The sequence below is a fragment of the Coffea eugenioides genome, chromosome 6 (assembly GCF_003713205.1).
Source record: "Coffea eugenioides isolate CCC68of chromosome 6, Ceug_1.0, whole genome shotgun sequence".
Lineage (NCBI taxonomy): Eukaryota > Viridiplantae > Streptophyta > Magnoliopsida > Gentianales > Rubiaceae > Coffea > Coffea eugenioides.
The window spans coordinates 51,818,150-51,834,032 of record NC_040040.1 but is presented as its reverse complement, the minus strand read 5'-3'; the positions used below and the strand labels follow the sequence as shown (position 1 = coordinate 51,834,032).

General features: G+C 37.3%; 2 protein-coding genes across 3 annotated transcripts; one reads left to right on the top strand and one right to left on the bottom strand.

Moving 5' to 3' along the window:
- The first annotated feature begins 463 nt into the window (after window positions 1–463).
- Window positions 464–2,130, top strand: LOC113774776 (F-box/kelch-repeat protein At2g44130-like). Its single transcript, XM_027319393.1, has one exon. It carries the CDS (start codon window positions 751–753, stop codon window positions 1,780–1,782), a length of 1,032 nt encoding a protein of 343 aa, XP_027175194.1. The 5' UTR covers window positions 464–750; the 3' UTR covers window positions 1,783–2,130.
- A 6,245-nt stretch (window positions 2,131–8,375) lies between these two features.
- LOC113775384 (serine/arginine-rich SC35-like splicing factor SCL33) lies at window positions 8,376–11,636 on the bottom strand. 2 transcript variants are annotated; one of them, XM_027320233.1, is made up of 6 exons: window positions 11,533–11,636; window positions 10,619–10,775; window positions 9,848–9,925; window positions 9,209–9,373; window positions 8,944–9,066; window positions 8,376–8,845 (listed from the first exon to the last, which is right to left on the bottom strand). In XM_027320233.1, the coding sequence occupies exons 2-6, from the start codon at window positions 10,765–10,767 to the stop codon at window positions 8,725–8,727; spliced, it is 636 nt and encodes a 211-aa protein (XP_027176034.1). In that variant the 5' UTR covers window positions 10,768–10,775; window positions 11,533–11,636; the 3' UTR covers window positions 8,376–8,724. The 2 variants fall into 2 exon arrangements, with proteins under 2 accessions (XP_027176034.1, XP_027176035.1); XM_027320234.1 differs by lacking the exon at window positions 11,533–11,636 and adding an exon at window positions 11,204–11,327.
- Between the last annotated feature and the right edge of the window lie 4,247 nt (window positions 11,637–15,883).

Below are 15,883 nucleotides of genomic sequence, written 5' to 3'. Positions count from 1 at the left end.
AGGTAGCTCAATTGCAACGACCCTTGTTTGGAAGTTAAGTTTGTCTGCTACAAATTTTTTAAAAATTTTAGCTACAGTAACCTCAAAAAACTTTTCAAAATTTTTAAACTATAAATTTCAAAATATTCAAAAAAACACATACTTTTTAAAAAAAATTTTACAGTAAATTACAGTAAAATTTTAGAGAAACAACTTAAAAATTAACCTTCCAAACGGGGCTCGAAACACCAAATTTGTGATGATTTGTCTTATCGGCAATATTTCAAGAAATTGGCCCATGGTAGTAATATTATTGAAGGGGATAAGGATGCCAGCATAAAAATTCTCTTTATCTTGGACATAAGAGAGGGAGTCATTCCAAACAGACCCGAATTATCCTCTATCCAGTTCCAGGTCCATCAGATCAGAGACTGAATGATTGTGATTATAACAGAAACCGATACTTGCCACGTGGAACGAACCGGTCGACTTGATCCCTTGATATATCATCGTGTGTGATTCTACCGTTTTCTGTTCTGTTGCTAGTACCAGTACACCTCTCCCATTTGGCCACTGCCCAGTAGAGGCAGTCCTATAAATATCCCTCTGCAAACCTCCGTCCCACAATTTCTCAATTCCATTCTTCTGAATCTTCTCTCCCCTTCTCCTAAAGCAAAGAAGCAGCTTGATTCTTTTCCTTAATTGCCGCTGTACCTCAATCTTTAATCTCCCTGATAGTAGTAGAAGTAGTAGTGGGAGAAATTACTTGTAATGGGTTCCCGAGAGTTTGTCGAGCTGATCCCGGGTCTGCCGGAAGAAATCGGTCTGGAGTGCTTGACTCGCTTGCACTACTCAGCTCACGGGGTCGCCTCCCGAGTCTGCAAGCGCTGGCTTCATCTGCTCCAGAGCAGGGATTTCTACTATCACCGCAGAAAAGCCGGGCAGACCCACAAAGCTGCCTGCTTCGTTCAGGCCCTTCCTGTTCCCTCGGAGTCCAAGCCGCTGGGCCCCCCGAGTTACGGGATCTCCGTTTTCGACTCGGTCACCGGGACCTGGGACCGAGTCGACCCGGTTCCCAGGTACCCTGCTGGGCTGCCCTTCTTCTGCCAGATTACCAGCACCGAGGGGAAGCTCTTCGTCATGGGCGGGTGGGACCCGTCGACCTGGGACCCGGTCAGGGACGTGTTCCAGTACGAGTTCACGACTCGGAGTTGGACTCAGTGCGCTGACATGCCCTCCACCCGATCGTTCTTCGCGGTGGGCGCGGTGGAGGGGCGAATCTTCGTCGCCGGAGGCCACGACGAGAGCAAGAACGCGCTGAGCTCGGCGTGGGTGTACGACATCAACGGGAATGAGTGGAGCGAGCTGGGGCGGATGAGCGAGGAGCGAGACGAGTGCGAGGGGACGATCATCGGGTCGGAGTTCTGGGTGGTGAGCGGGTACGATACGGAGACGCAGGGCGGGTTCAAGAGCAGCGCCGAGTGGTACGAGCTGGGAACGGGTGAGTGGAAGCGAGTGGAGGACGGGTGGAGGGTGACCCAGTGTCCGAGGTCGTGCGTCAGGGTGGGAGGCGAGGGGGAATTGACAAGCTGGGCCGAGTGCGACTCGGCGGTGCGAGTCGGTGCATGTGGAGTTGACCTGGGGGATAATGCCCTGGTCACGGGCTCACCTTATCAGGGTGCGCCCCATGGATTCTTCCTGGCAGAGAAGAGCAGAGGAGGGCAAAATGGCAAATTCACCAAGCTGGACGTCCCTGACGAGTTTTCTGGATTTGTTCAATCCGGTTGCTACGTGGAGATTTGATTTGAGTCTCTCTTTTTCTTTTTTTTTTCCCCCATTTTCTGGGGGCTCTTTTTTTTTTTTTTAAATATCGGGATTTTTTTCTTTTTTTTTCTTTCTTTTTTTAAGAAAAAAAGCCGGTATGACAGATGCAAACTAATATAAATAGTAGTAGTAGTATTAGTGAAGTAATTAGTAGGGAGTAAAATTTCTACGTTGGTAGCTAGTAAAATGACAAAGGGTAGGAGGAGCAGAGTGATGAGTGATGGGGATGAAAAAAAAGGTTTGTGAAGTAATTTGGCCTTTGTATGATATTATATTATAAGCCCTCAATTTTAATGCAATTGAATTGATGATACTTTCATCTGTTTCTTTGCCTTTTTTGGGGGCTTGCCTTTTCCTCCTCATCTCTTGAATTTTCTTTGAACCCTTTTTGGCATTTTCACAGCACGTGTAGATCACTTTTACAGATTCTGATTTAAATCTCCTTTTTTTTTTTGGAGAATTGGCGAGAACAAAATAAAAATTTACATCCTAACCGTTAATTTTTTCCTCTTATCTTTGTCTACAGTTCTAAGAAGATTAGGGGAGAAATTTGACTCAAAAATAATTTTATCAACTCTATTGAGATAACTAGTCTTAAAGTCAGTAATTTGATTACATTGGCGATATGCAAAAAAAAATAGTCAGCTCCTTGAAAGATGAGATTAAATCCTTTATATCAGAATATGCAACTAGAGCCTTCCAAGGACATTCAATTTTGCTATTTAAAATATTGCAGCAAGAGCCTTCCTTTTGCTTTCTGTGCTTTTCATCCCTTCCTTTTTTTAGAAAAAAAAAAAAGAATTTAGGGAGGAACATTATGTTTTACTGCTTAATCAGGGCCTAAATTTTGGTAATCTTTAAGACTTGATGGGGTGGAAGGTTTAAAAGTTGAAACTTGTCTCCCACCACTTTGTCACTTCTAAGTGGTTTAAATTTATGCGAATGTGTAGTACATTCGTTTAATTGGATAGTTTTCATATACTTAATAGGTCCGATTGGACTCTCTTCCTAAAATAGGTTGGAGTAGGAGTAGGTGTAGAGTAGATAAATGACGATTAAAAAAAAATTAGAACCTAAATTATTTAGGTGGCAGAAAAAAATATGGAAGAGAAATATTATTGAATCCTTAGGCATTAAAGTCATTATTTTTCTTATCATTTTTATGTTTTTAACATCATTTTCCATCTCTTTTCACGTTCCCATATTGTCGAGAATTCTAAGAATCCTCAATTATTTATGTTTCGTTTGACAAATAGATATATACATATGAGTGCACCTTCGTTACACTTAATTTTGTTGCATTTTTATGACGGCTTTGCCATGCTAGAAATGCAGGCCACACAGTAGCATGCTTTTTTGTGATTAAAACTACACAGTAGCCATTCGAGGGAGTTGGATACTTTTGCTGCGTTTCGTACTTAAAAAGGAGCGATATTTAGGCCCCACGCTATATTCGCACTTTTATGCTGGTACGGATAACCGACGGCATGGATCAAAGCCCATGTCCAATCCCTAGAATAGAATAAGGCTCACACTTAGGCACGATTAACTGACGGCTGCAATTAAACCTGTCGCACATTATTTCCCACAATAATAGATTGCTGTAAAAAGTGCAATTCGTGCAAATCATGGTCCTAATCACAACTGGTTTTAGATGATTTAGTTACTAGGTGAAACTTAAAAGTGTATAGGCGCCTATGTAGGTTAGGAATTTAAATCTCTGCACTTGCAATAAAATTTAAAGGGTGTGTGACAGTGTGCATCGTTTTGGTCTAGAGATCGGAACCACTCCGTTTAGTCCTTCTTGGCTCAATTAGCTCCTCTTTTAGATAGGTTAAGAGTGCGAGTGGGAGTAGGATTAGTATAAAAGCTGCTGATTGACAAAAAGAAAAAAAAAAAAGTGAATCATGGTCCCCTGAATCATAATGTAGTATGAAAAATAAGTAGTAGATCGTTGAAATTAGAATTTTCCGGTTAGCAGTTTAGATGATCAACTCGAAACTTACAAATTGTGTACAATGGATAAAGGCTAATATCCCATTTGTACAAGGATAAGTTGGGGCCCTTTTCTCTCCCTTCTAATGTTTTTTTTTTTAATAAAATTTATGAAGGATCTCCCTTCTAATGTTGTAGCCCAATTTTTGTTATAAGGATCTTACCAAATTAAATAAAGGGTTAAAAACAAAAAAGCCCCCTGTGATAAATCTAATACACAGAAAAGCCCCCCATGGTTTCAGAATATACAACACGACCTCTCATGCTTTGAACTAAATTGTAAAGGTGACGGAATCCGTTAAACTTAACGGAAATGACATATTGGAACCTAAAAATTTTTTTTTATATCTAATTTTTATCAAATATACCTATTCTACCCCTTAACTCTCAATTCTCTCTACTTAGAAAATAAAATAAATGATTTTTTGAGCTGTTTTTTTGTTGAATTATATCAGGGTATTTTGGTCATTTTGACCATTTCCGTTAAGTTTAACGGATTCCGTCACCTTTACAATTTAGTTCAAAGTATGAGAGGTCGTGTTGTATATTTTGAAACCATGGGGGGCTTTTCTGTGTATTAGATTTATCACAGGGGGTTTTTTTGTTTTTTACCCTTAAATAAATACACAAGGAGGGTTTTGTTCAAATCAGCAAGGTTGTTACATGAGCCTGCAAATATGTTCAAGTCACGCAATCAGTGCTCCGATTTAGCATTGGTGAGATGCATCTGTAAGTAACAACATATGTTTAGTCTTACGATTTTACTCGTTAACACATCTGATGTTTATAAAAACTATCATATATATATATATATATATATATACATACTAACAATTATTATCTTTTTTTATATTTATATACTTTCTCTATTTAAACTTACATATCTTCTTTTATATTTATTTATTTTTTTAATTAATCTTATATTTATAAAAATATGATACTTAAAATATATCTTAACGACTGTCCTGCGAGCGCATGATAGACAAACCGTTAGTCTTACGGTAGGCAAAACTATTGCAGCCGCATTTTAACACAGTGGGACTTGGGAGCACATGCTCTGTAGGAGTAGTAGCTCCGTAAGGTACAAGAAAGAACATTCTCTTGGCTGCTGCCTGTGGGATTGCTTTCATCACTCAAAACAGGCAGCAAATTTGGGTATTATCCGCAATCAGTGCCCTTCTAATCCAACTCTCCTTCTAGGAGAATTAATGCTGCAGAGTCTAATAAGGGACAGTCCGATCCAAGTGGAGACAACTATTCCTAATTTTAACAAGGGACCGATACTTACACGCATCCGATAATTAGATACGGGCCAAACTTGTGAGATATTTTTCGGTAGAGGCCAGCAAAATTCTGCAGGAAAGTATGCCGAGAAATGATACCAATCATCCCTTATATTACGCATTTGTAGTATAGTCTTGTTTTTTATTTTTCGTCAGTCTCAAATTATAGTTCACTTTACAGTTGAACAATGTAGTTATCTTTTAATTTCTCTAAAATACTCTTATTCAATGTAGGTTATTATTAGTGTAAATTACCTTATTTAATATAGATTATTAACCTACCCCATTTAATACATTTAGATTTTCCAAAACATATTATTGATATATGAAAAGCCAGCTTTGTTATTCTTTCAAGCCAAAATGTAAAATAATGTAAAATGAGGATTGATTCTTTCTTGATCATTAATTCAAGTTTCTATGAATAATTCATATAAAGTTGTACTCTATTTAATGTAAGGGTATTTTAGAAAAATAGCAATATAAATTTATCGGTCCAACAAAGTTAAATACTTTTTCTTAAATTGTGTAAAAAAAAAAAAAAACTAGAACTATCAAAATGGGGACGGAGGAAATATTTTTTAAGTTTTTTTTTTGGGTACTTCCTCATCAATGAGAAACGTACTATTTTGGTCCCACGACATATTTCTAATTACATTTCGGCCAGAAAAAAATGCATCTCACCATTTATGCTAGTACAAGTTTGTTGATATATCCATGAATCCATCTACTAAAGAGCAGAAATGAGAGGTGGGGAGCTGTTTATAAATGTGGAATAAACACAAATTCTCTTACTGTGTTGCGTTGGTCTTGACTCTTGACTAAGTTAATGGAGACTTTGGAAAATGCCCAAATCAGAGTTTCTTTTGAAACAAGACAATCGATCAGGCAGTTGAATTGAAGTTCAACTCAAGGGTGGGATTTACTCGACTGTTGAAGAACTTGATTGCTCAAAATTTGTCTTTGACCCGTTATACACGTCACAGATCAATTTCTGATAGTGTTGAATGAAAGATAATTATGTAAAAATTTGAATTTAAAATTTAATTTTTACACACATGTCATGATTAAACAGCGATAATGTATATACAGTCACTATATATATATATATATACATGCAAGTCCTGTCATTGTTTGTATTCAACTCGTTAATTTGTTTCAGCTCTTCAAGTCATTCAATCGTATAATTGACCTGAAGAAGTCCGCCTGGCGTTCTTGAATTCACCTTGGAATTCTCATGTCAGATTTTGCACGTCTTGACCACCTTTTTTTTTTTTTTTTTGAACAATCTGATAGAGGCAATTGTACGCCTCAACAAGTTTTCTGCAACGCCAATACTGATAAACTGATGATGCTATATATAGTAGTGGCCAATATGTTCTTTAGAATCCAGGCATAATAATTAAAAAGTTTTTAATGGTTGAATGGATCAAAAGGGTCACCATTCCTTCCAATTATCAATAAAACCAGGTCAATGACGACTATCCAAGTAGAGAAGATTGGACCCAATCCTTCCCCCTTAGCCTTAAAAAATTCCGAAGCAGATCGATCAATTTCTAATTTCAATAATGATTTTCCTCCCAAGGCAAATGAGGAGAAAAAGACTCCATTTCTTTCAAAGATTTTTAATATAATTAAACACAAAAATAGTACATGCAGACAAGAAAGCCATCCCATCTCCTTCGAAGGCCAAATAGTAGTATGACATGCACCGGACCTGCACGCAGATAAAGACATCGTACAATCCACTCAGATTGAACCCACCAATCACAAAATGAGTGGTTCTTACTAGATTTCAGATTCCCTTTTTTCTCTTTTGTTTTTTTCGTCGGGTGCTTGCAGCAATTTGAAGTGGGGTGGGATGATTTTTTTTTTTTTCAAAAAAATATATAAATAAATAAAGCGATTGTCATTTAAACTAATATTTTTGGTCTATTGGATGCCAAGAAGCCACACACATTGTCCTGAGGATGTGCAATTGCACTCCCTCAACTTTGCAAAATTAAAAGAATATTTTTACAAATTTTTATGTTTCTATTATAGCTGCACCCCCTCAACTTTAGAATAGCTCTGTAATAAGTAAAAAAAAAAAAAAAAATCATTTTCTTTTTAATATCTCTCTTACAGTACAGAGTACAGACGTTTTGAAACTATTAAAAACACAAAATTGATTATTATTTGACTCCTTGTTCCGTCTCCCTGAGTCCCACATCGTCTTGTGAGGGTGCGAGTGTCTAGGATTAAGTGTTGCCAGAAGTCAACAATTGTCTTTTGGTTGAGCTTGTGGGATTAGCTTAGGTCTTAGGAATTAATATTCTGACAAAAAAAAGATTATTATTTGACTAAAGAATAGTTTTGATACTTCCAAAACACAAAATCTCAATAATAAGTGTCTTGACTCCATGTGTATATCTACCCAGAACTCACGTAGAGACGACAATCAAACCAGAAGAATTTAAGAGGATGCCCACCAGGCCACCACCATCTTCTTTATCTTTAGTCCTTGAGTGGGTGGGAAGTGAAAGCTTTCAATAATGTCATTGGCTCGAGACTGATAAAAACCGGCTAGGGATGTCTTTCTTCTTTCTACACTGTTGATGTCGGAAAACTTTACAAAAAGTTAAATAGTATATATCATAACACACATTCACTACACGTACACAATCCATTTCATATTTTATGGACGCGTCACGTCGAATGGTTGTCTTGACCAGCTACTACTGTTTACCCCCACAACATCCCGGCGTTACCCATCACTCTGCAGCTGGGATCGCGAAACAACTGTAAATTATTCTCCCAAGCACTCGTTCTCTCGAATTCTGCCTGAATCAGAATTACCGGATTAAATTACCATACGCACGTTAGAAGCTTATGGTGCCGGCGCCTTACCTTCCTTCCTATTCTTATGGTGTAGCAACAGAATAAGCTCCTGAATTGCCCGTGACTCCGGTGAATCAAACCCATTGCCTAACCACTGAATATACCAGGTCTTTACTCCGGTACTAACCGAGCATGGCCACCAAAGGAGGGACTTGGTTCCTCCCTGTGCGCAGGTCAGAGGGTTGAACCCCCTGACTGACTTCTCCAAAATTTCTTGGAACATAGCCTGAAGTTATTTAGCTCCCTTTGAGCCTCTCAATAGATTCAATAGGTCCATCTACCCCCCCCCCCCCCCCCCCCCCCCCCCCCAAAAGTATAGGACTCTGATGTTACACAAAATTCGCCATCCCAATAAAAATAAAAAAAAAAAACTCCGGTACTGCACTTTAAAGTACTGGTCTGAAAACAAATCCATTAGAAAGGGATGCAAGGCCTCATGCCTGTTGTCCTCTCCTTCAGGGAGGAGAGGGTCCAAGGGGTACGAAATTCCTCAAAACAGCCTCAAAAGATAAGGGAAGTAAAACTAGGCAAAAATAAGTTCGAAACATAAAACAAGAACTGAGTGGGGGAAAAAAAACCATCAATTCAGCTTTCTAACCTGCAGGAACTTAAATAAAATACATCATGTGCTAAAGTGTATAAATGAGCAAGCCTTCACTATTAACATAGCTGAAGAGAACAGACTCAATAATAATCCAGGAGTACAACATCCCATAAACCTGCCTTCCGGTGATCAAGCCCCCCTCATCTCAATTCACCAACCCAATTACATCGAGTAACCTTCAGAATCCAGGCTCCGGCTCCGACTCCAACTCCGGCTCCTTGAGCCATAAGGAGACCTTGAGTAAGACCTTTTCCTGTACCTCCGATCTCGAGGAGAAATGGACCTGTATTAGAAATTTTACGGCTCAGTATCGTACAACATCGTCATGCTTATTGATCCTGGTTTAGCCAGCTTACAAGGAAACTCCCTAGGATTACATACCTCGAATAATACCTTCGTCGAGGAGATGGTGAATAATAATCAGGAGTACGGGAATACGTCTGAGAAGAAAATGGTGATCGAGAATAACGAGGTGGTGACCGCCTCCTATCATAAGACTGACCCCTGAAACATGATTCACCACAGACAGACATTACTTTCAAAGGATCAGGAAATCACTGAAATATACCAAACCTGTACGTTCACAATGAACATAGCCTCCCTCAGCATTTGTGTATTCTTGGGCAATCATATTTACAAGATTCACCTGTACCGTTCTCTAGCCCTCATTTCTGATGGTTTTTTCCGGTTTTCCTCAGCAAACACAACAGTTAGCTCACGCCCACGAAGAACCTGGCCATCCATCTGATATTTGGCTTCAGCTGCATCAGCAGGGTCTACATATTGCACAAAACCAAAACCCCTTGGCTCCCTGCATGTTTGTGTGTCAGAGATGTGCGAAAACAAGAAGTTAACGTTAATCGTTAGATTAAAATATATATTTTTGTACCAAAAACAAAACAAATTTCCATCCAGATTCATAATTATAAGAAAACACAAGTTATTTTGCTGGAACTCACCCAGCAAGAATTCAAACAAAGCAATTACATGGCTGCTAACCTCCAAGATTCAAGACTTGAACTTCTTCATAGTTTGTATTCAAACCCAACTTCCTTCATCTTCATGTATTAAGATCATCTTGAACAGAACTCTAATTACTTCATGTCTTCACCACTTTAAAAAGAAAAACCAAATTCCCTTGAAGCAATTGTCCACAAAAAAGAAAGGGCACACACCAGATGGGAAAAAGTACTTTTTCGCTATTATAATATATTCAAATACGTCAAAATTCTTATGTTCAATTCCTCTAAATAGAGTAGCTTTTGATAACTAATGCGATTCTTACCCTGTATAGTAATCACGAGGCAGATAAACGTCCTTCAAGGGACCAAATTCCCCAAATGGCCCACGAAGATCTTCAGGCCTGCAAGCACCAAAGTCTTTAGCTTTTGGAAAACAAAAGAACATTAATTTAAAGCACTAGTGCTCAGTTCACACTCCACTGAGTGTATTTAGAAGTAGGGTAGTGGGTGAGCAGTTAATATACAGAAACACCATTAAAACTATTTCTTTCAACCGTTGCTGTGAAGGAAATATCATTTTTGTACAAGGGTTAGCAATGTAAAATCATCAAATATGACTTCCTTGTGGTCCATATATGAAGAAATCAGCTCACAAAAACATAACAGCGTGACATACTTTCCAACCCATCTCTAAGAACAAATAAGTTCCACATGTTCAATCCTGTAACTAATCAAATTTTACCCAACATCTAGTAAATCTTTCACAAAGAACAGACATGGGATGCCCGCCTTCTGATTGTTAGCATCCTTAGGCCTATCTCTCCAGAAGAAGCCCAACTCTAGTCTTGTCATGAAACGACTTGAGCTAGCTTAATACTACTTTTTCCAACCAAATTCTTAAGACAAAAACAAAATGCCAACCCAAATTTGTTTTCAAATTGTTCTAAATTACTTTCTCCACTCTCGTCATCTATGAAAAACACATGAAATTAGAACAGAGCAGCACTATTATAACCAAAACTACTTTTTTCAACCAAGGTTTTCCAATCCATCTCAATTTTAGACAGTATTCCAATGACACACAATGAACATACCTACAGTCACGGCGAAGATTACGGACCAAGAGACTAGTAGGAAGATCTCTCCCACGACCTCCATAGCGACCTCTTGGGCTAGGGCTCCGATATCTCCTGCTGTAACCCCTTGGAGGGGAAGGACTGTAACTATAACTTCTACCCCTCATTTGTCAACCTGTTTTTCAATCAAGATGGGAAACATCAGTTAACACAAGCACAGTTTCACCAGTAAACAAAAGCAAAAACTTAACTAACCACACGACCATACAATTTAAAGTCTGGGTACAAAGAACTTGCATATCATGCACACAAGAACCCGCAGAGACACACATACACAACACAAAAAAAGTATGATAATCTACAAAGTAGATGAACTAAAATCATATGAGCCCTATATGATTTTCTCTTCTATTCACCATAACCTACTAGATACCATATATAAACTCAAAGAAAATGACATAAAAATGCAAAAGTTACCAGTTTTGTTGTCTTCTAGTTGCACAAAACAAACAACAGAAAAACACAACTAATAAAACATGTAGTTCCCTGAAAGAGGAAAAAAAGGCACCAAAATTATGATTGTCTGGCCGCAATTTTATTTACCTTTCACAGTTTAAGCTACAGGAATTATGAAGCCTCAATTATCATCCAAAGAATAGGAATAAACGATCTTACGAATTGTCTTAACCATCTTAATAAAGATTAACAGAATTTCAGTGGATAAAATAAAAAACAAGACAAAACAAATGAAGAATTCAAATAGCAACCTCAGCAATCTGACATAGAAAAATTAAAAAAAGAAGAAGAAGAAGAAGAAGAAGAAGCCAACAATCAGTCGGAAATCAAATCAATCAGCGGAATAAAACAAGAGCATGGATAAATGAAATCGAGGAAGAAATAGAGGATGAATATGAAAAGATCAGACGAATTACCGTCACGATCAGCCGAGATTAATCGAATTTCTGGACTACTATTCCCAATTTTATTTATTTTTTTTCTGTCCGAACTCTGAAGAAAGCTATGGTAGATGGGGGACAGGTGGGTCGGTTTTTGTGTGGTTGGAGTTTCTCGAGAAGCTTCTACAGATAGTAGCGTTGTTAATGGGCCAGATTTCTGTATATGTTTGGACTGGGCCCAGTTATTCGACTAGGTCCTTCCGAATAGGGCTGTCAACGGGCCGGAATTCATTATTCCGGACCCGGACCCGAATTACTATGCCGGATCCGGATCCGACCCGTTTACCCGACGGGTCTTTTATTCTATGTTCCGGATCCGGATCCGGCGGGTCCCGGATCCGGATCCGGGTCTACCCGAACAAATTTACCAAAATTTATAATTTCTAATAAAAATGAGAAAAAAATATATTTGTAAACTAATTTCTAACTAATGCAAAGAAAAAACCAAATAAGAAAAGAAATCAAATTAACTTTATTAAAATATATCACCCTAATCAAATTATATTGATAAATATATATTTTTTAAATTATTAATTCATTTATATCCGGATCCGGGTCTAATACGGGTCGGAATATTATATTCCGTATCCGACCCGTTTTTTGTTTGACAAAACGGATCCGGATCCGGATCCGGGAAACGGAATTAAATCCCTACCCATACCCGCAATAATTTCACGGATCCGGTCCGGATCCGGGTCTAGACCCGACCCGTTGACAGGCCTACTTCCGAAGATGCTAGGCGCTAGCCGCTGGTGTTGTACTAGTTATTATTTAAAGGGTTAAGAACTTAACATATATTTCAATTTCAAATGTCATATTTTTTAAAATATATTAGTAATTAAAAAAAGTAAATAAATACAAAAAAATGATAGGTAAGGTTGAATATAAAAAGTATGTAAATATAAAAAAAATAATAATTGTAATATATGTATATATATATATATGGCAGATTAGATGAATTATATATATATATATATTAATGAGTGTCCAATCTGCACTTGTTAAAAAAATCCTTTTTATCTATACGGAGAAAACTGCTCTTCCATCAAACCTGAAAACTCATTAGAAGAAAAAGAATAAAAAATGGAAATCTGGAGATTGATCATAGTGGCCATTAGCTTTTCTTCTCTACTAAGCCCTGCAATCTTTGCGGACAACGTCTCAATTGCACCAGCAGCAGTACCACCTGTCGATGTCTGTGCAGTGAAAAGATGTAGCCCCTACGGTCCGGTCGTAAGATTCCCATTTCTGCTACGAGGAAAGCAGCCTGAAGAGTGTGGTTACAATAATCCACGCTACAATCTTTATTGTGACAACGGGAACCATACCTTACTTGAGTTTCCTGTTGGATCCTTAATCCAACATTGGACTTATATGTGAATAATTATGTATTGTAAACTGTCAATTAAGGTTAAACCCAATTAAAGTGATCAAATATAATTTGGGTTTAATGTATCTAATAGGATGTGGGCCCTTTAATGTGTAGAAACTTATAGGCTCCTATTTCAATGATGGGCTGAAATAGGGCTCCAAAAGGTAACAGGAATGTTGCCTATAAATAGGGTTATGGTCCCCAGGTCACAGTGATCGTTTTAGTTGTCGTATTCCCTAATACCACAAAATAGCTCTTCCCTGATATCCCATCGTCAGGAGAGATACCAGAGAGAAACTAAAGGCCTCTCTCAAAGGATCGGTGAATACCTGTTGACCTGGAAGGCCACCCCAAAATTTCTAGGGATTCAAGTGTCAAATCTATCAATATGGATTCAGGTACGCTTCCGCTATTTTACAGTTAATTTATTTCTTAATAATCGCCATACAGATCTTGGGTTTAAAGGTGATGGTTTTCACTAGTGGTTAGATTTAGATAACCACCCTAACAAGTGGTATCAGAGCCCATATGGTTGATTATTAGGAAATAATTTTGTTTTAGTAATTCATAATTGTATTACTATTGGTTTGGTTTTCATGGCTACTGGCTGCGGTCTCTGATGCTAGTAAATACATTATTGTTACGTATTCAAATCTTCGGTTGCTAGCTGATTCATTGTTTGATTATACATGAATATGATTTTGGTCGCTTTTGCCGCACAAAGAGAATTCAGTTTTGATTCTGTGGTTCTGGTCTCGGTCACGATGCCATGCTTGTACGTGATCCAGTATAAAAAAAAGAGGAATCCGTGGGTTCTGCTCCCATGTTGGATGAGTCTTCATACGGTTTTTTATGTTCATGAGTGCTTGCGTAATCAATAAGCATGAACTGCTAGTCTGATGCAATTTATGTGCTGTTGTCTTCGGTCAAATTCATGGTTAGAACTGTGATGCTTTTGGTCTTCGGTCAAATTCTCCCAACAACTCAATGCTTTTGAGACATAAGTCTTCATACGGTTTTCAAGTTATGTTTACTTAAAACATGAATCAAGTGATGATTATGTGGGACCCACAAGATACTTGCTTTCTGGCTTCGGGAAGTAGTTCGTCCTCTTCCCCACTGTTAATAATTAAATTGATAAAGTATGATGCAATTCAGTAGTTGATTCATGTGCTCAATCTTAAATGGTCGAGAGTCTCTTAAGTAAATTATTGATATGGTGATTTGTGTCTTAAATCTTGGGTACACAACTTGCCATGTTTTACCGTAATTAGTATTTTATTTTGGCTTGCTTCCTTGATTCAGAGAATTTGCATATATGTATATGTTAAGTAAATTAAGGTTTCTTTAATTAAAGTGCACCCTAATAAAGTTAAATAGGATATTTAAGCCCTATAAAATCCATATGTATGGCCCATTAAATGTGTAATTTTTATAAAGTACTTATGGATTTCAAGAAAATTTTGGACTTGGATGTTAATTTTGGGTCAAATTATGGATATGGACCTTTGGTCCAATAAGTCATGATTTAATTTAATTAATTTGACCATGTTTGACCACGTTTTGATCAAAGTTGACTTTGATCAAAATTTTTGTTTAATTTGTATACTTTTAAATTTGAATATTGGTATGATTATATATATATATTTTGGAATAAATTAATTAAAATAATATGCCACCAAAGTGACCTCTATTATGAAAATTAATTTATTTTAGAATATAACTAGTTGAGTACTTGTAATTTTATGAATATTGATCGACCCAAAGGAAGGTCCATATTTAATAAAATTACATGTGCACTTGTGGTAATAAATACGTGATAATTATTTGAATTTTACATGTGATTTATAAATTAACCCAAAGGAAAATTTATTTTTCGACATGTTATTATTATTAGTATTTATTACTGCACCAAGATATCACTTCGAAGTTAATATTTTTTGTCCAAAGACAAAATATTAATGGAATATCGGTATCTTGAGATGAGACTACAATTTTTTGAATTTATTATTGTTTTGATTTATGTGAACTTGTTTTAATTATATTATGTTTTCTGTTCAGTTGCAAATGATCTTACAAATATTACTTCCAACATCAATAATATTCCTATGCTGAATGGTACAAATTTCAAGTCCTGGAAAGAAAATCTCTTGATAGTACTTGGAGTAATGGATCTCGACCTTGCGTTAAGGATTGATTCTCCCCCACCTCTTACAGACCAGAGTACCTCTGATGAAAAGAAAAATAATGAGAGGTGGGAGAAATCAAATCGCTTGTGTTTGATGATCATTAAAAAGGCCGTTTCAGAAGCATTCAGAGGAACAATGTCAGAAACAACTGTAACCGCTAAAGAGTTCCTTCAGGACATTGAAAAAAGGTTTGTCAAGAATGAAAAGGCTGAAATTAGTACGCTCTTGACACGCCTAGTTTCAATGAAATATAGTGGTAAAGGCAATATCAGATAGTACATCATGGAAATGTCTCATCTTGCTTCGAAATTAAATGCACTTAAGTTGAAACTCTCTGAAGAGTTACTAGTGCATTTGATTATAATATCTCTTCCTACACAGTTTAGCCAGTTTAAGGTGAGTTACAACTGTCAAAAGGAGATTTGGTCTCTAAATGAACTCATCTCACACTGTGTAGAGGAAGAGGAAAGGTTGAAGCAAAACCATAGCTTAAATAACTGAACCATAAGAAAGAAGGAACCAGAAGAAACACTACTCCGTCTTCATGATTATTTGATTCGTCTTTGAGTTAGACCATTGGGCATTCAACTCCAATTATCCAGGCAGGCAGCATCTAGGAAATGTCTTATTGGGCCCATTGATAAAAAGGAAAGACACAGTTTAAAGAAACCTACAATTTGGCCAGTAACACCAACAAGGCTATATAAGACCATACTGCTCATTGTCTGCTCATATATATATTACACATTGGAGCTCAGTGGATACA

Bases quoted from the DNA above. Each gene is read 5' to 3' on its own strand.
- LOC113774776 (XM_027319393.1), top strand. From the start codon at position 751: ATGGGTTCCCGAGAGTTTGTCGAGCTGATCCCGGGTCTGCCGGAAGAA.
- LOC113775384 (XM_027320233.1), bottom strand. From the start codon at position 10,767: ATGAGGGGTAGAAGTTATAGTTACAGTCCTTCCCCTCCAAGGGGTTAC. The intron at 9,926-10,618 runs GTATGTTCATTG...TGGTGCTTGCAG, and splicing joins AATCTTCGCCGTGACTGTAG to GCCTGAAGATCTTCGTGGGC. The intron at 9,067-9,208 runs GTGAATCTTGTA...ATCATGTTTCAG, and splicing joins AGGGCTAGAGAACGGTACAG to GGGTCAGTCTTATGATAGGA.